Raw genomic sequence first — 19,754 nt, 5'->3', positions numbered from 1 at the left:
AAAAAGGGGGGGCAGGTAGAATATATATATATCCATAATTTCATGTATCAAATATACATCTATATTGATTTTGTAGATACAGGATCCAATCATTTCTGATTGGATCAACGGATTCTTTAAAATATTCATTACAAAAAAAGCTCTTTCCACATTTGTAGTTGATAATAATAGAATCAATGCCAACTTTACAGGAGCAAGTACACCTATGGATGCAATATATATTTACAAAAAGAGAAGTGCTACATTCACAATATTTTCACAACAAATTAGACATGGTTAGTTGTTATTGGTTCAAATTTGAACCTAACACTAAAATTACTTTTTTACTCCAACAATAACAACCAGTAACAACTTGCCATTTAGGATTTGTTGTAAAAATATTGTGGACATATCATTTTTCTTAAAAAAAAAAAAAGCTCTTCCTACATTTGTAGTTGGTAATGATAGAGTCAATGCCAACTTTATAACAGCAAGTACACCAAAGGATGCAAAATATATATATTAATCTCAACTGAATTGTTTTTGTTAGTTTGTTTTTAAATGTCAACAAGTTTTGTAGCAAGGCAATATATGATTTTGAGTTTTGAAAATTCATTGGTGGAGCACATATTAATTATAAGTATTTAATTAGCTCAATTAATAAAATTTCTTATCATTACATAAAGGACGTAGATTTTAATCCCTTCTACACCAAAACTAATTAGTATTTCAATTTGATAACAAAATACAAAGCAAATGTTATAGTTCAAATATCATATCCATAAAAAAAAAAAAAAATCTAACTACAAGTGCCATGAGATCCACCACAAAAAATTCAAATTGAAAATTTTGAGCAAGATGAAACAACCTTTTGGTATCCGAAGTTACAAATGAATCACCTAAGCTTGGTAATATTTCCATGCCGGATTATTATTCATAACTAAATAATAAAGGCCCTACTATAATGGATTTTGATACAATCTAGGAGCACTAACATCAAGTGTGTCAAATGTCAAATATTTGGCATTTGGCACACCAAACACCAAAAAATCTCTCACATTATAGATGTTCTAAATGCCAAAAAATTTGGCATTGATGAACAATATTGTTCCAAATTTTTCGTGTGTGTATACATCTTTAATTGTGAGATGGGTCATTGCTTTTTAGTTTGGTAGGATTGTTGCTCAAATGGCTCAGCTGAAAATTGCTATAGTATCTTTCGCTTAGCATGTAGCTCGAAATTTGGATTTGCTTCATTTTTTTATGCCGAATTTCTGCCTTACAGTTTATTTATCATCGGATATTTAGTTGTGTTCTTAATCTTGGTAATCAGTGATTGTGAAAGGGTATGGGGATGGTGGATCTTTGACATTGTGAAAGGTTTTGTGAGATTTGTTTAATTTTTTTCTAGTTCTAATGAGTTGCTACTGTTGGGAAATTACCTCAAATTCTAATTGTAACTTGGAAAGTCAATTAGGTTTTCTAGTTGAAGAATGAAAAATTAATTTGAGTTTTTTCTTTTTGTGAAAGGAAAGACTATTCATTATTAAAAAGGTATTGTATTCTGAGTTTAAGAGGGAATAAAAAAAAAAGAGTTTTATAAATGGACAATGCTACAAAGAATTTGATGTCTTTGGCTTTGGCCCAAGGGTCTTCCCTATAGGGAGAGGGAAAATAGAGTGTGAAACTAAGAGAGAAAAAAATGGATTTTTGCTTGGAAGGAACTCATGCAGGAGACAGCAACAAGGGAGTGCCACATATTGATAAAAAGAGATAAAGAAAGAGAAATTTGCACAAAGAGAAAAGAGAGAGCAGCCAATAAGGAGTTGCTTGGAGAAAAAGAAGACAACGAAGAAAAAGAGCTCTGTGTGGAGAAGAAAATAGAAATGAGAGAGTAAAGTATTGTCGCATTTGAGAGAAATAATTAGTGTGTGTGAGAGCAAAGAAAAATAAGAGAGATTTTTTCTTTAACCATGAGACATACACAAGAATTATTGTAATTAATTTGATAATAGTGAATTATTTGGAGGTTGTCCCATAATTTTTACCTTCAAAGAGAAAGGGTTTTCTACGTAAATTTTGTGTTTTTGTATGTGATTGATTTTTTGATTACTAATATTGTTGATAATATTTGAGACTCAACAACTGCCACACAGAAGAAAGAAGAAGAGGAAGAAAGAGAATAATAATAATAAATAAATGAATAGAACATGAAAATAAAACATGTGACGTAAAAAATGTTGTAAAATGACGTGTTAAAATAATAAAGTATGTTTTTTGATGTGTCAAAATAACATATTTTTGTAATAGCTGATGCTATACTCTAACAATCAAATAATTATTATCCAATTTAAAAATCTGTGATTTAAATAATATTCACTTACCTCCACTATTTCTCAATTTCTAACTCTCTGGCAAAATAGATAAGTAATGTATGGAGGAAAGTTTGAGACATTTTTTGTTTTGTTTGAGAAATGGGAGGACCACATCTAAAAAATGTATTTTTTTTCACCCTTTTGAAATTTCGATTACCCAAAGATTTCTACAAATTCTCATAATTGACCTTCGAAATTTTTTTAATTGCGCACAAAAATGACAAAAAATCATTTTTAATCCTTATAAATATGAAGTAATTTCATTTTGATTTAAAAAAAAAATAATTTCGGGTAAATAAACATAAAACACCATTAATGCTTTTGTTATAAACTTGTCATTGTCTTAACATGTGAGTTTTAACATAATAACTCACATTTTAAACAACATTATACACATTTTTTCACTCATATATATATAAAAAATACTCAAACAATATAGCTCAAACTATTTTACCAACCACTCTTAAATTGTACTGTTTTAATTTAGTCCATCATTTTATTTAAATCATTTCAATTTTGTCATTTTTGTTATCTCATTGATAGAATGCAAAAACGTGTCAAACAGATTTTTTTTGTGGTAAAGAGATAGCTTGCATGTCAAATCGTGTGGCCTAAAAAAAGAAAATTTTTGGTACCACACCCTTGGCCACAACAATTGCCAAGGGGTGTGTTACTAGAATTGAAAATGACCACCTTGACAACTAGGTCAAGGTGACGTAAAGTAGCCGCCTGATCAACTAATTATGTGGCATATATTGTCTATTTGTCCTTTTCATTTTTACTTTTTTTGTTTTGGTTTACCCAACCTAATCTATATATATGGATGTGTGTGTTATCACGCACAATGACGGAGTCCAGAAATATTTTTCGAGAGGTTAAAGTAAACACAATAAAGTTCTTATGTATAAAAAAATGACTAAAAAATTTCTTAATTTCACAAATTAACTGTATCTTAAAAATGTTGCTTTTACACTCTTTCATGGCACCAAAATCGCTTTTAACTTATGCTAAGCTAAATTAGTGCAAGCAACATGAGTGGTTATTTTTGCATCAATTATAGATCTTTCCCCCATAAGTTATTACGAAACATAAAGTCTGAAATATTTAAATTTTATAACCTCACTACCTCAAATTGATAGAATAAACAAGTTTATAATGATAATTTAATTTAATTATCCAAGCCCCACTAATATCAATTAAACAAACAACTAACTAATTACTATTATCAAATTATAATGTATTTAATTTAAGTACTAAACTACTTAGCCATGCCAAGGACCTACCGCTACAGTACGCTATTTTAGTCCTAGACCTATAGTTATTTTAGTTTTTAGGATTGGAATTATTGAATATATTTTTTGTCAAAAATATTAGGGGGGCCATGGTGATTAAGTTCTTCCTTTTTTTTTTTTTTCATTTTAATACTAATAATAAGAGAGTTTTTCAAAAATACTTATACTTGTGGAGTGACCATTGCGCTAAGAGTGCACGGTAGTTTTATTTATTTATAGAGTTTTAACCAAGGAAGTCAATACCGTACCGGAAGCTGTACCGGTTTGGCCACCGGTACGATATATTTCGGATACCGGTCAATACCGGTGTACCGTTTCGGGTTTACCGCTATTTTATATACACACACACACACACCAAAATCCCTAGAACCATGTTTATAAACATATAATATTCCATTTATATTATAGTAAATATAAAAGTTTATTATAAAACATTACCTCAATTCAGAACAAATTATTTATAGTTTTAGACTTTAGTATCAAATAAAAGAAAAAAAAACAATATAAAAAATAGAAAGCTTAGTTGTTCATTACATACTAAGAAAACAAATAATACTAAGAAGTTAATATAAATAAGTTACCATTATGTCTTTACAAAAATTCAAAAATTACAAAACTAAAAAAAAAAAAAAAAAAAAGCTTTTTTCTGTATCGGCCGGTACGCCCGGTATCGGCCGGTATTGCCCGAAATTGGCCGGTATGACTGGTACGCCCGGTATTTTTTCCGGTACAATATAAAAGTATACCGGTACCGGTGCACTGGCCGGTACGGTACGGTATCGGCCACACTGGTTTTAACATATTACGTCCACTTTTAATAATTTTGCTATTTATCATTAAATTAAGACACTAATCAATTTTTGATATAGAAAGATAATTGAATCTCATATTTATTATTCAACCCTTTGAGATTTTACTGGTGGCTGAACTTTCATATTCCCTCTCTTCAATTAATGCAGCTATCTCTTTTTTTTTTCCTTCACAACATTCCAACCACTCACATTCGACAATGACAATGAAACCCCTAGCTACCCCTAATGCAGACCAGTCCAAGTCACCATCTTTAATCGACACAAACACATTCTCAAAACACACTCATATACTCATAACAAAATCCAAAACCCGTGCCACCTCACTCATCCAAAATACCCATAATCATATTAGTCAATTGACCCTACTCCAAAGCCACTTTGCAGCTGGGACGACATCGATGTTGGCAAGGTTTTACCGGGAGTGGGAGAGGAGCAGGCCATTGATTGAGAGAGAAATGAAAAGATAGCAAAGAAAGGGATTTGGCAAAAATACCAATGTGGTCGTTGGCATCTCAATTTATGCCACATAAGCCAATGATTTGGCACAACATGTTAACACAATTCAATTTTATAAAGTTAAGGTTTAGACTTGCTAGGCATAGACTGTTTTACGTAGTTTTATTTAGGCTTCTAAATTCAATTGAAACTTCAAATTACAATTTCAGTTGTTTTTAGATATGTGCGTAAAATCATGTAAAATAATTTGTGTGAAATAAACATTGCTTTAAAATTAATGTGCCACATTAATTTTAAGTATAATATGTCAGTATTTTATTTAACACATAAATAAATTCTGAAGATCACTTTGAAATGATGTGAAAAAAAAAAATCAAGGATTGAATTGATACAATTATTCTGAAGATCAACATGAATTTTAAATTGATTTTTTACACCCCCCCCCCCCCCCCCCCCCCCCCCAACAAAAAAAAGAAGAAGAGAGGATTCACTCCTCCATTGATTGTGGTTGTTAAATCCCGAATTTAATGTATGGCTCATGCCAACCAAAATATAAGAAAATAATAATAAAAAAAGGTTTGTTATGGTTCCTTCAGCACTGTATGATTTATTTTACTTCAAAAAATTTATCAATAATTAGCACTACGTAAAATAAAATGCAATAGACCTCTTCATATTTTGCGATTTTGTGCAAGCTAATTATGATGCTCCCAAAAAGTTGTTAGTTATGAGTAGTTGCAACGGATTTATACAATTATTTATTAGCCGTTGCCTGTTGATAATAATACCAGCATAGCTGTTGACTATATGAAGATTACGCAAAGATGCCTTTATTTGTTCAACCTTCTTCACCAAACACATTCTTCTCTATACGGTCTTTACTCTTTTAGGTCACTGAGCTGGTCTAATGGAGAGGACATTCCTTTGCTTACCTTCAGGCAAGAAAAAGTTGATCAAGTATAAACTAGGTCTCACTCAGAAAATCTAGAGACATAACAAAATTTAATTTGATATCTACAAATATGGTAGATTATTAATGATAAGTAAAAAACTAATGTCAGTGATGAGCCGAAAAAAAAACCAATAAAAACTTACCAGTTTAATGGATATGAATAAAATTGCCAATTTTTTTTGTATACATAGCATTATTCAATTTCATTTCCAATAATTATTTCGTTTTCCTTTAGTCATTTTAATTTATTGCATCCTATCCACCAAGGTTAACCTTTGGCACTCGTTTTGATTTTCACCTTATCCTCCAAAAGGGTGGGAAGTAGATCTACTTGTTAAAAATTTTAGCATACAAAAATAAAATAAATCCATTATCATGTATTGGACATTTTGGACGCAGCAGTCACCTATTTTGACCTTCATTTTAGCCTTTTGGGCGATGACCCGGCTGGTCTTTTAAAATTGTAATTTTCTTTCTTACTTCGTCTTCATTTGAATAATGTCATTTTTCTAGAGGTCAAAATACAGAACACATGAAACATCACTTTCTAAATTAATAAATCAATATAAAAAGTAACATGGCTTGTCCTCTTATTTTGAGCTTGCTTCAATAATACTGCTCCAATAACAATATTCTTGATCACCAAATTTGCTAACCACCATATTCTCCTTAACCACTCCAAGTGTGGTATTATGTGTTCTCATTTGCTGCCTCTACTATAAATACCATCCACCCATCAGAGTTTTCACCGACAAAAACTAGCTAGCCAATAATACAATATAGCTCAATCGACTACTTTCAACTTTCTACAATGGCAGCCACACTTGTTTCACTAGCCCTTTCCATCCTTTTCATTTCTTCTTCAGTGAATGCACTGAGCTTGAACTACTATGACAAAACATGCCCACATCTTGAGTCCACTGTCACCGGCGCTGTCAAGAATAGCATTGTAAATGACAAAACAGTTCCAGCTGCCCTGCTTCGGATGCACTTTCACGATTGCTTCATAAGAGTAATCATCTTATATATCTGTAGTCCCAATCCACACAGACACACACACAAACAAGCACACATTTGTATCTTTATCCATATATCTATATAACTTTATATACAATAATATTTTTAAAAATTAACTTTTTTCTTGACTTTCTTCAATGCTCTACCATGCACATAAGTTTCTGAAAGTAGTCCATATTTTCCCACATCATCATTTTAATACATTTTTTAATTTTTTTTTCATAGTTATAAATAGTGTTAAACAAATTAGTTTGAACTAATTATGACTCACACTTTTCTAATAAAACATTCCCAACACCAAACAAATTCTAATTAAATTAGGGGTTGATATTTTGAAACAAATTCTACTTAAATACGTATTATATATAAATACTTTTTCCGAACCATGTTTTAATTTGTTTTTACATATATAGTTATAAATGGTGTTAAACAAATTAGTCTGAACTAATTATGACTCACTTTTTTTAATAAAACATTCCCACACCAAACAAATTCTAATTAAATTAGGGGCTGATACTTTGAAACAAATTCCAATTAAATATGTACTACATATATAAATACTTCTTCCCAAACATTATCATTCATTGCATAAGTTTCTTACAGGCTTTGATGTTTGCTGTTCCTGTGTAAAAAATTACCTGGTACCTATGTTTTGTGTTCAAGGGTTGTGATGCTTCTGTGCTGCTGGAATCAAAGGGAAATTCAAAGGCAGAAAAGGACGGACCTCCTAACATTTCATTGCATGCATTTTATGTCATTGACAACGCAAAGAAAGCAGTGGAAGAGTTGTGCCCTGGCGTCGTCTCTTGTGCTGATATCTTGGCTCTGGCGGCTCGTGATGCCGTTGCTCTGGTTGGTCATCGTCCTCATAATAATGATAATACCAAAATTTTTTGTTTGTTTTTATTTTGGAGAATCTAATAATAATAATAATAATAATAATAATAATAATAATAATATATAAGTTTGAAAGAAGCACTACTTAACAACTCTAACGACAATTAAGATATAATTTTTATCATACGTCTTACTTAATAGATATGTGATTTGTTAAAACGACTCAATGATTAGATGTGTCATTAAAATACATGTGAATGTTTAGACGTGACATTAAAATACATGTGAATGGTATCGTACTATGAATTGCTATCTTATCTATTCTGGCCAAGCTAGAAAAAATTTGTCCCCAATAATAATAATAATAAAAACAATGATAGTAGTAATAATAACAGCCATTTGATTTCTAAGCTTATGGTAGTACTTTTTTGGTCTGGTTTGATGTATTAGTCTGGAGGTCCCACTTGGCAAGTACCGAAAGGGAGAAAAGATGGAAGAATCTCAAAAGCAACCGACACTAGACAATTACCAGCTCCAGTTTTCAACATCTCTCAATTACAGCAAAGCTTCTCCCAAAGAGGCCTGAACTTGGACGATCTTGTGGCTCTCTCAGGTATATATATTTCTAACTCTATATATATATATATATATATGATCTTGTGCATATATATATATATAGTACTTGCATGAAAATTGATTTATATATAAATGACTATCTTGTTGATGCAAATTTGTAGGGGGACACACACTTGGGTTTGCTCATTGCTCATCATTCCAGAACAGAATTCACGATTTCAATGGCTCCGTTGACATCGACCCGTCGCTGAAGAAATCCTTCGCAGCCAGCTTAAGAAGCATTTGCCCGGAGCACAACAAGGTGAGAAGTGCTGGCACCACAATGGATTCAACCACCACAGCATTCGACAATGCATACTACAAGTTACTTCTCAAAGGGAAGAGTATATTTTCTTCAGATGAAGCTCTACTCAGTACCCCAGAAACTAAAGAATTGGTTTCTAAGTTTGCTAGCTCCCAAGAAGAGTTTGACAAAGCTTTTGTGAAGTCCATGATCAAGATGAGTAGCCTCTCTGGTGGGCAAGAGATTAGGTTGGATTGCAGAAGAGTTAGATGATTTTAGCTGAGTGGATTCATTTAATTAATGTGAGTGAGCTAGGCAGTCCCAGCTTAAAATTATTGTGTCACTTCTAGTACAATTTGATAGTATTTTTTCTTCTTCTTTAGGGATCAAAGTAATAAATGTGGACAATGTGCAAGTGTCTTTGCATGCAAGTTGTGTTGTTTATGCCACCGTCAAAGTGGACGGTGTTAGAATTGAAAATTACTTATGTACAAGCATGCTTAATATTAATAAACATGTGTGTGGTTTTCAATTGTTATATAATTTCATTAATTTGGTTGATGTTAGTTCCTTTTGACTAACCGTACTATCAGGCATGTGTCCTACCCTTCTAAGGCCAAATGGTAATAATCTTCATTTAAAAAAAATAAAAATAAAAAACCTAATCCAAATGCACCCTAATTAAGGCTTAAATAACATAGAGACTGAAATTTGGAATGAGCAGCTTTCTTTTATGTACTTTATCGCAATATAAACCAAACATCAAAGTAAAGATACCTACGAACATGGTTGTCAAAATTCCAATCTAGATCTTATAATTCTATGATTTTACAATTCCACCTATTCAAAATGATCCGGATCTTTCAAGGATCTTAGCGATCGTTCAGGATCGGTAAGATCGTACGATTTTGACGATCCTAAACAACCTTGATTCTTATAATCTTCTTTAACTTGACAGAAGATTCAATTGAACCCAAATGAAAAATAAAATCTCAATAAATCAAGTTTTTACACTCAAATGTAGAGAGAATGTCAGTTTGACTCAAATAAAAAATATCCCAATAAAGTATCACATTTTGGGGTTTTTTGCCTCTTTAAATGATGCTTACAAATGGATGTAGTGATGTATGGTAATTATATCAATGAATCTATAAACTATGTGATTATTTAATATACCAATGTGTATTTTTTTTTCTTAAATAATGTAGGATCTTACGATTCACGAACCGATCCTACGATCCATAATTTCACCTACCTCCCACGATCGTACGTAGAATCCCTATTCTGACAACCTATAATATGATTGATATAAGAATAAAGCAGTTCACTACAAAAAACGCGTTTTTAAGCCGCGTTTTTAGCTGCTTTTTACAAAAACGCAACTATAGGTCCTCATTTGAGCTGCATCCACCCCTGGACGTATAGCCGCGTTTGGAAAATGCGGCTATAGACCAGCTTTGAAGTTGCGTTTTGTGATGTTGAGGCTGCGTTTAGCTGGGTAGGACTTAAATCGCGTTTTTAAAAACGCGGCTCTCCACCCCATTTTTGCATCTTTTTTTTTTTTTTTTTTTTTTTTTCAATATGTCTGGAGCTACGTTTAACAAACGCAGCTTAAAGATTTGTAGAGCTGCATTTGGTTAAACACAACTTATACATGTTTGGTGCTGCGTTTGATTAAACGCAGCTTAGGTTTAGTATAAATAGAAAAATAAAAATACCTCAATAAAAAAACCCTAAATTACAAACCACTCTCAGATCACTCTTAACTCTCAAAGCTACCTCTCGATCCAACACACTCCCCTCCTTCCCTCACTTCCACCCTCTTCGAATCCCCTTCCTCCCTCCGCTCTTCCCTCACCGGCACTGACAAAACCCATCCTCCATCACCGTCAACCTAGCACTGCCAACCTCCACTTCACCGCCGATCATCCTCACCGTGCCACCACTCTTGTGTTGCAGTGCTGTTGTCGACGATTTGGCTAGCACTCCAGCCCGCAGATCCTCTCACTCTTCAAGGTATTTGGTTGGGGTTTGATTTGGGTTTTTTATTTGGGTATTTGCGTTGCAATGATTTGTTATGTTGTTTGTTCGTTTTTGATTTTTGGGTTTTGGTCCTTTAGGAATTTGAATGCTTGGGGATTATGGTTTTTGGGTCCTAGGGTTTTCGATTGAACAAGATTGGTAATTATGGCTTTTGGGTTTCTTTATCTACGTTTCAATTTACACTATAAAACTAGTTTAATCCGAATTGTACTAGTATACTTACTAAAGTTTTAAAATGTTTCTTTCTCTTTTCCTATTTTCAGAGGCCTCTTAATTTTTTTTTTCACTCCTCCATTGGTTAGGTATGTGTGTTTAGATACTAAAGTTGATGTTTAATAGTATCACATCAAATAAAGGAAGGGAAAAAAAAAAAAAAAAACCTATTAGCAAGTTCCAACTTTATCCCTTCATAAGGAAATAAAATAAGCAAAAGCAAACATTCACGAATTTCATATGATAAGAACAAAAGTGCCTGTCATTTCAAAATGAGCAAATATTGGTCCAGTTTGTTAGTGTATTAAATTTGTTTCTATAATGAAAGATGCCCATTTTATGTTACCATCATAAGGGTCCAGTGCCGGTGCACGCTGGACCCAAGACAAGTCTGTTCTAAAATAGTTATGCTAAAATTATAAATTGTCATTCAATAATAATAATATTGATTCTCAAAAAAAACATAATAATAATAATATAAAGCTACATGTCATTTTCTGTATAAAACTGTGCTACCCTAGCAGTGGATAATTAGGAAAAAAAGAAGAAGAAAACATACAAGTCGCTCTCTCGCATACACTTCTTAACGGGCTTTATAGCCGGCGAGGCCTGATTGATGTATTCAGGGCCGATGCCTAGTCTGAGCCCGGCCCATTATGCTACCATTTGAAACGCGTAAAAAGGTCGCTAATTGCAAGCCCAATTACTAAAACCAGCTTAGCCCAAAGCCCGACTACTCGGGTGAACCGAACACAACACAACACAACACAGGACCGAACCTCAGCTTAGTTAACTTTGACAGCCGCCATAGCTACCTTTGACTCAAGCTCAAGCTCACGCACTGAAACTGAAACTGAAACTGAAAGGAGCCAAGCTTTGTTGAAATTGTACGGACCGGACTCGATCCTATTCAAACAAAAATCTTGTTTAGATTTCAATGAAGGACCACAGCGTCGACGACGCAATAAATCTAGAACGCGAACACGAACAGGAACAGGAACAGGAACAAGAACAAGACTCATTACATAGGATTCTCGTACCTGATGTTCGCGATCTCCCTCTCACTCCTCCCTCTGCCATTGAATCCAATTTCGTCTCCTATTTCGCTCCAGGTACGACATAACCACACGCGCGCGCGCGCGCGCGCACACACACACATATATAATTATTTTATTCTATTATTATGACCTTATTGCTGAGAAATCAAAATTGATTACCTAACTAAATGTTCCACTCAACTGATTTCACGAAGTTTCGCTGATTTCGATTTTTTGAAATTTTCAGATTTCACAAAGCCAGGACACGATCAGTACGTTTATCGCCATGCCAATGGGTACATTACCTATCTTGCTTTTTTTTTTTTTTGGTATTATATGTTAAATTGGAGAAATTTCATAATCTTGATAATTGATTTTTTTTTTTTTTAATTTTTGTAAATAATAGACTGTGTGTGATTGGATTGGCTCGGACGCATGTGGCATTTAAAGATACAAGTGGTATCACGGCCGTTGATTTCAACGTTGGGAAGTCTGATCGCAGCGGCATCAAGGTCACCGGAAAGCGCAAGAAGGTACCAAAGCAATGCATCCATTATTTGAAGAAATTACTTTACTATTGTGGTCATCATTATTATTATCATTTGAATTCATGTTAGTGTTTTAAGTTTCTAAGTTCTAACATTAAGATAAGAGATTTATATTTATATATTTTTTTCTTTTAATGCATGGAATTCAGAATTCAAATTGATGTTTGGAAGGTAATTCTAAAATATTAATTAAATTACATAACATTCTCTGCCGCAGATTTTAGAAAAATACTGCTGTGCTATTCTAATCTCAAGCTGAAAAGAGTCATTTGGGTATGTCTATAAGTCTATATAAATTGGTTTTCAGCACGATTTGGTGCATCATATTAAATTATTTTGTGATATAAAGTATGCTTCTACTATTGTATTTTTAGAGGCTGAAACTATTGCGCTCTTTGGAGTATATAGCCTATTATATAGCTTCAAATGTGTATAAAATACTTTTTCATGAGTACTCATTTTCCTTCTTTGCAAGATGATTTGTTTCATACTTTCATGTGCGCTTTCAAGCCTATACTTGATTAAAATCAGAGATGTTCTTTTGCAGAATGCACAGCACTTTGAGTCCAACACAGCTTTGTGTAAAGTTAACACAGATGATGCTTCTTATATCGTGAGGTAGGTATCTTCTTTAGTTCTTCCTTAACTCTCCTTTCCCATTTGGGGGGTGTTTTATTTGTATTTGCTTCTAAATTGTTTTGATATAAAGTTAAAAGGTTGTGGTGGCTTGACAGATGTTGTGTGAAAGGCTCTCTATTAGAAGTCAACGATAGGTTAATCAAGCAGCCAGGATTGCTTAATTCATCGGTGAGAATAATCAACCTTTTATACTAACTCAAAGTTCATATAGTATAATCAGTAGTATAATATATCTGTCTTGAATTATTGCTGCACTTCAAGTCCTCCTCTGTTTTGTAATCCTTTTTCATATTACACGTTTACATTAGCTTTTTCACTGGGCAATTTTTAAATTTTTAGAAATTGGAGCATTGTGCTCGACTGTTTCCTTCTTTATATTGTAAATAAAAGAAACATTAGCCATAATTTCAATTGCCATTTAGTTCTTTGTATAATTGAATATTTCATTATTTTTAAAAATTTTTTTTTATAAGTTTTGGCCCCAAGGGGGAGGGGTAAGGGGAGATTCAAACTAGTGGCCTCTGCTTCTCAAGGAGTGGTCTCTAATTGATTGTGCTATCCCTTGGGGTATAATTGAATATTTCATGATCTAAAGCTATTAGATTCCTTAGCAATTTATTTATTTATCAAGTTCGATTCTGTGCTAGGCCATTGAGCTCTAGCCCAGATGTCATTTCCTACCCCATAAAAATGTGATGGAAGGTAAGGTTGTGGAATCAAGACCCTACTGGATGCATTTCTAACTTACCCGTTACCAATGCAAAATAATAATTGGTAGCAGCTTTAATTTTAGTACCCAGCATGCATAATGTAACAAGATGGGTCTTACCAATATTAGTTTTAGAAAAAAGGGTATATCCAGTGCTGGTAAGGCATTTGCTTTGGCATACGTATTCCAAAAAAAAAAAAAGATTATGCACTCCTGAATTATCTCTATACAAGCGAGAAAGTTTACTGGAAAATATACTTAGAAGATGCAGCCCAACTAATTATGCAAGATATGACCACCTTAAGCATTGAAATTAATGTGGAAAATAGAATTTATTAGAAAAAAGAAAGGGTGAGAGAATAGTGAGAATAGAAGCTTAAAGCTGTAGTAAATGCTCTGTCATATTCTAGAATACAAATTAGTACTAGTTTGCGTCTAGAAGATGGCTTTCTATAGGGTACTTGGGGAAAATATACAATCCCTGTATGTGCGTCTGTGCATGCTTGGTGTTGTGTTTGTAGGTTACATATGCTTTTTTTATGGGTTAAACACCTCCCAAGTGCACTTAATTGTTATGCAAAGAAATGAGGAATCTTGAATTTCTATTTTAGTTGCAATTTGTTTTTTTAATTTCTTCTTGAACTTCATCATTGGTGTTTCAACAAACATGAGGTTGCAGTTCTATGAAGTTAATCTAACCCTATGCTAATCCAATGAAGTAGAATGTATTGGTAGGTTCAGCTGTCTAGAAAATTATCAAGGAGACTTATAAGACAAGTTTTTGAGATGTCTTAGTGTATAGAAAATCAGTTGATTGACACCCAAGGAAATAAGAATTATTATACCAATGGGATGAGAAGTGTGGTGGTGGCCATGTAGAATTAGGTTGTTCTCACACTGTTGCAGTTAATGGCAGTGATGACGTATGAAGATGATAATTTTATTATTATTATTATTATTATTATTATTATTATTATTATTATTATTATTATTATTATTGACAAACTAGGGTATCCAGACCTCTTCGAGTATCTGACTATTTCCTCTTTCAAACCCAAGATCTTATAGATATCATGAGGCTTTAGGAACTACTAAGCCAATCTCTTGAGGTTTTATTATTATTATATAGAAGTAATTAAATTTTTTTAATAGAAAAATGGAACCTGTACACAGGTTGTAGGCAATTGATCCACCTAAAAAATGGTGGGATGGTGATTTCCCTAGCATTTCATGATTTTTCAATAAACTGCTTACTACTTTATCAAAAAAGAGGGGATTTTTCAAGCATCTTGCTTCTAAATGCATGAATACGTTTTTGAAGTCTTTTATCTAATTCCACACTGAGTCTCCCATATTTGAGGACCTCCTCAGGAACCATGGCATTGCTTTACCTTTATTTTGAGTTCATGTTATGTGAAAGTGATTTTTGCCAATGAGCTCTAGCTAAAATATCATCTCCTCTCATAATAAAAGGATGGAATGTGTGGTGGTGAGTTCAAGATCTATTAGGTTAGGTGCATGTGTAATTTACCAATCAAAAATATTGTGATATGATAAGTGATAGAGATTATGGTTCTTTATTTTTCAGCTGTCATTTGTAGCTTGTACTTATTGTTCATAATTCTAGTTCATCTGCCTTTTTGTCCAGGCAGATAGAGAAGGATACATTGCCATTATCATGCCAAAACCAGCAGATTGGCTCAAAGTCAAGGGATCGTTACTGGGCCTTGAAGAGTATAGGAAATTGAGAGAATGTTAAATCATTGGGATGTGTATTACACGGGTCTGGGCTTGAGAGTAAAAAGGAACTGAGAGAAGTGTTGCTCCCCATGGCAGTGCATTTGTTTTCCTCTTCGCCAGTTCATTTGATGGCCCTCCCAGGTTAACCTCACTACTGGTGGCGAGCTTGATGATATTAATGCTTCTCACATTTTAAACCTTCATTGGAGAAGCTTTAATATTCATCTTGTTCTTCAGTATTCTGTATTATTATTATTATTATTTTTTTTTTTTGCAGAATGTATTCTGTTTAATTATTTTGTCATGAAATAATTTTTGCATGATTTGAAAAAATAAGTCTTTTCTCTTAGTATTAACTTTTAAGTTTCTCTTTCCCAGATTTCTACTCCAAACCTCTTTCATGGAAGTTTTATGGTTCTCCTCTTTTCCTTAAGTCTTTGGTTAAGTATGTTGTTAATGTGACGTCAATGGAAGTTTATCGGGTTAGGGACACTTATGTCATCCAAAAAAAAAAAAAAACCCACCTTCCCACCTTAAACTATCACTTGATTTATAATGTCTGCTAAATCTCTTAACTTCATTTCAAATGTCAAAAAGCTTCCTATTGTTATTAATTTCTTATAAATTGAAGATGTATTTTTTTATCAAATAACCTCCTTACTTCCTAAATACTTTACAATCAAAAAAGAAAAGCTCCTTCCTAAGTAGCCAAAATTGAAAAATAAAGGCATGGGTAGATAGAATGATTGGTGATGGACTGAATTTTTGCAATTTGTCCACACAAAAAAAGCTAATCAGACTGTTAATTGGCAATAATCATGTGATTTCTACTTCTTTTTTACTTACTTCGATAGTTCGGGGAAGGGGAATTTGAATCATGGATGTATTCCTTGAAAACACAAAAAGTATCAATTGTGCTACAAATTTCTTGATAAAATCTTCTTTCTATCACTACAAAGTATTAAATGACCTGGGCTCTCATTTTGTGCAATAGGATTTTGTTTTTGGTAGAAAGCAATAGGATTATAGGACCATGAGAATAGTCACTCAATCTGTAATGAGGATCCCGAAAAGGAAGAAGATCAACCGAATTTCATTATTTGACATATTATGTTAAAGCCATGTCTAGGCATAAATAAATTACAAATCATGTTTCAAAAGAACTGGAGTAAATTATAAACATCTGTACTATCTGTATCGTCCAAAAAAAAAAAAAGTTAAAAACATCTGTAATTAGTCTTCACCGTATAAGGTCTCTTCTTTGTTGATTGACAAAATCTATCCCACAACAAAACAATCGTGAGAAATTTCATCTCAAACAAGACTCTTATGATTCAACATGAACTGTCACTATCTATTAGCATATGATTAGTACCTACCTTCACAAACATGATCACAAAAATATAAAAATATGTGTGTCAATGGTGGCCTACCATTATCTCTTGAATTACAAGCCTCCTAGATCTGTTTATTGTGAGAAAGCACAAGTAGATATGGTCTTCAAGCTCTTCTAATTGTTCCAGGAAGCTTGACTCATGGACATGAAAATCCCTCACAACCTCCTTCAATATCTCAAATTTTCCGTTCTTAACACATATATCAGCCACAGCTTTTCGGTGTTCTACTTCGTCATGTAATCTCTTAACCATCCGACTCATCGTATCAAAATCATTGACTAATATATAAACCCCTTTGGCAGCAAGATCAATTTGCTCACCAAGCTTTCCAAGCAATTTTGCCTTGAGCCCTCCCCAAGCTCCCTTCATTTTCTTCGCACATAGACCTAAGGAACAAGCAAGAAGCGCTGGTGCAGCCACAATTCCCACAATGCTATGGAATGCAAAGAGTAGCAACAGAATCAAAATTGCACTATGAGATATAACAAGACCAACCCCCCCAACTTTCTTCCATATTTTACTAAATCTTGCATTCCTCCTCATTTTTCTATGTTTTGATGTTAGCCTTTGGAGCAACACCACGTAGCCATCACGAGTTTCACGAAATTGTTCTGGGCTAATAACCGATAACGGGTTTTTCATTGATGCAAATGCAGCAAGCTTTCCAAAAATAACCTGACATTGGTCATTAGTGTAATCTGCAGAATCGTGCACACTTCTACTTAGCTTGATAACCCTTTTGATTTTCCGATAATTATCATGCGTTTGATGGACACTTTGAAGGAGTAACTCACAAATTTTACTTGCTTCTAAGCTGGCTTTAAAATAGTCAATTAGAAGGTGATGAAGATCCATGCCTTGTATCATTCCCGCTAGGGTTTCTTGCCTCGGTTCAAGTAAGCTTTCGGAGAGATGCGTGCGAAGTGAAAGAGAAGTCGATGAAGAAGGTCTCTTCATGCTTGTACTTTCTAGGTGGTCATGAACTTTCTCCCACATATCTGTGTAAGATTTTGTTCTGAAAGCTTCCATGTATTCTTCATTTACGCTTGACAAGCTATTGGCATGTTCTTTCGGTGATCTGCCTGAGACCAAACATAAAAAACAACAACAATCAATCAATCAATCACTTTTCCAGTTATTAAAAATGAATATAGGATCTCAAAACTTTTTCTCAATGTTAAATTCAAGACTATAACCATGAAGAAATAAAACTAACCAAACTTAACATAAAAAATAGCTTAACCCAATATACACAATTCCAAGATCTTTCAAACCCATGAAGGAATTGGTAGAAATACGCCAAAAACTTTATGAAAAAAGAGAGGAGAAGATATATATGTTAAAAACTAACCAGCCCTTCTGAAGGGAGATTTCAACTTGGGCCAACGAATACTCTTTCTCATCTGGGACATGTTGAAAGATTAAAAAAACTGTAAGCTGGATCGAATCTTGAAAAAAAATGGATTAAAATTTGCAGGATAGGTATGTTGGGGAATGTATATATAACTAGCTTTCACGGCTTGAAGAGAAGCTAAGAAGAAAAAGAGAAGAAGCCCAGTTGGCATAGTTATAGCACCGCCTCAAATTGTTTATGACTTTTGTCACACGTTAGCGTCCCTCACACGTTGTGTTCTCTAGTCTCTACGTGTAATATGCTCGAAACAGAGGCTGGTGTTTTCATGGAGTTCTTAGGAAAAAACAGTAGGTAATGAGTTTTGTAAATTTGAAGTTCCTCTTAAGATTGAGATAAAGATTAGAAATTTTCCTTGGTCTTCTTGGGCAGATAGATATATATATATAACTGCCCCTAACTTTCTGTACCGTGTATTTTACATTACAAGTTTACAACCGAACGAAAATTTTGAAGATAGAATCAATGAATCACGGGGATAGACCTTTATGATTGCAATTCAACGTGATAGACCAAGTTACTTGTCCACTATTTCATTAAAAGCTTCCAACTATTTAAAATTGTTAACTCAAGTTTCACGAATCTGTTTAATTTTTTTTTTAATCATAAACTGACTTAGCAATTTTAAATAGTTAGGAGTCTTTTAGTGAAATAATGGATACGTGATGTGATCCATAACAAGGACCATATAATTTCTTCATATTTAGGTGCTTAATGGATTTTATTCTTATTTTCAAATTAAGAAGAAAATTATTGGTAATACAAGTTAGTTAGATAATGATTGATAACTGCACTCATTTTGCGTGAAGTATTTGAATCATGTGCTCCCAAGGGATGAGGTGGTCATATATGTGGGTCTACTAAGCAAACGAAATCAGAAATTATCAGCCAAGTTAAGCTTGGGGGGAAGAATGCGTAAGTACACAGAAGCCCTCATTGCATTCACATAACTTTGTTTAACATGGCTGAATAGCTGTCACTCAGCAGAGTATTCAGTTTTTATTAAGAGTATTCGGATTTTGGTAGATCGATCATTTGCGTAGTATTTATAAAAAAATTTAGTATCAAATTTTAGTAAAATTTGTTAGATCTATGTGTGAATTGCCAAGGTGTTTGAGAGTTTTCAATTTTCGGTAGCTTATTTGCATAATGTTTATAAAAAAATATAGTGTCGAACTTGGTAAAAGTAGTTGGATTTATGTGTAAATTGCCAATTAAGTATCACCCCTGGCCCTCGGTCTATGAGTTTAATGGGTCAACTCCAAACAATTTTTTTTATAGAAAAAAAAAATTGACTATTGAATAGATAAAAATGAAAAAAAAAAATTAGCACTATTAGCTCATTTAATGAAAAAACTGAATTTTAGCTCATTTAATAAATAAAAAAAAACTAAAACTAAAATATTTGAAAAAAGGAGCCCAAAATTAATTTAAATCT

The 19,754-nt window shown here is 33.2% G+C and overlaps 3 protein-coding genes across 5 annotated transcripts; 2 read left to right on the top strand and 1 right to left on the bottom strand.

Annotated features, from left to right (window-relative positions):
* Positions 1-6,463: 6,463 nt before the first annotated feature.
* LOC142622878 (peroxidase 64-like) lies at positions 6,464-9,117 on the top strand. Its single transcript, XM_075796438.1, has 4 exons — positions 6,464-6,878; positions 7,547-7,735; positions 8,171-8,333; positions 8,458-9,117. Exons 1-4 carry the CDS (start codon positions 6,678-6,680, stop codon positions 8,850-8,852), a joined length of 948 nt encoding a protein of 315 aa, XP_075652553.1. The 5' UTR covers positions 6,464-6,677; the 3' UTR covers positions 8,853-9,117.
* Positions 9,118-11,583: 2,466 nt separating this feature from the next.
* LOC142643483 (uncharacterized) lies at positions 11,584-15,864 on the top strand. 2 transcript variants are annotated; one of them, XM_075818149.1, is made up of 6 exons: positions 11,584-11,947; positions 12,120-12,168; positions 12,279-12,405; positions 12,968-13,038; positions 13,155-13,227; positions 15,421-15,864. In XM_075818149.1, the coding sequence occupies exons 1-6, from the start codon at positions 11,773-11,775 to the stop codon at positions 15,514-15,516; spliced, it is 591 nt and encodes a 196-aa protein (XP_075674264.1). In that variant the 5' UTR covers positions 11,584-11,772; the 3' UTR covers positions 15,517-15,864. The 2 variants fall into 2 exon arrangements, with proteins under 2 accessions (XP_075674264.1, XP_075674257.1); XM_075818142.1 differs by having other exon boundaries at positions 11,586-11,947; positions 15,417-15,864.
* Positions 15,865-16,581: 717 nt separating this feature from the next.
* On the bottom strand, positions 16,582-18,611 carry LOC142621913 (UPF0496 protein At1g20180). 2 transcript variants are annotated; one of them, XM_075795288.1, is made up of 2 exons: positions 18,257-18,611; positions 16,582-17,987 (listed from the first exon to the last, which is right to left on the bottom strand). In XM_075795288.1, exons 1-2 carry the CDS (start codon positions 18,315-18,317, stop codon positions 16,927-16,929), a joined length of 1,122 nt encoding a protein of 373 aa, XP_075651403.1. In that variant the 5' UTR covers positions 18,318-18,611; the 3' UTR covers positions 16,582-16,926. The 2 variants fall into 2 exon arrangements, with proteins under 2 accessions (XP_075651403.1, XP_075651404.1); XM_075795289.1 differs by having other exon boundaries at positions 16,582-17,983.
* Positions 18,612-19,754: the final 1,143 nt, after the last annotated feature.

Source organism: Castanea sativa, chromosome 1 (genome assembly GCF_040712315.1).
Source record: "Castanea sativa cultivar Marrone di Chiusa Pesio chromosome 1, ASM4071231v1".
Lineage (NCBI taxonomy): Eukaryota > Viridiplantae > Streptophyta > Magnoliopsida > Fagales > Fagaceae > Castanea > Castanea sativa.
This window is presented reverse-complemented; position numbering and strand designations above follow the sequence as displayed.

Excerpts from the sequence above, each read along its gene's own strand:
- LOC142622878 (XM_075796438.1), top strand. The coding sequence starts at position 6,678 with ATGGCAGCCACACTTGTTTCACTAGCCCTTTCCATCCTTTTCATTTCT. Across the intron at positions 6,879-7,546 it reads TTCACGATTGCTTCATAAGA|GGTTGTGATGCTTCTGTGCT; the intron begins GTAATCATCTTA and ends TTTGTGTTCAAG. Across the intron at positions 7,736-8,170 it reads CTCGTGATGCCGTTGCTCTG|TCTGGAGGTCCCACTTGGCA; the intron begins GTTGGTCATCGT and ends TTGATGTATTAG.
- LOC142643483 (XM_075818142.1), top strand. The coding sequence starts at position 11,773 with ATGAAGGACCACAGCGTCGACGACGCAATAAATCTAGAACGCGAACAC. Across the intron at positions 13,039-13,154 it reads GATGCTTCTTATATCGTGAG|ATGTTGTGTGAAAGGCTCTC; the intron begins GTAGGTATCTTC and ends GTGGCTTGACAG. Across the intron at positions 13,228-15,416 it reads CAGGATTGCTTAATTCATCG|GCAGATAGAGAAGGATACAT; the intron begins GTGAGAATAATC and ends CTTTTTGTCCAG.
- LOC142621913 (XM_075795288.1), bottom strand. The coding sequence starts at position 18,317 with ATGTCCCAGATGAGAAAGAGTATTCGTTGGCCCAAGTTGAAATCTCCC. Across the intron at positions 17,988-18,256 it reads ATCTCCCTTCAGAAGGGCTG|GCAGATCACCGAAAGAACAT; the intron begins GTTAGTTTTTAA and ends GTTTGGTCTCAG.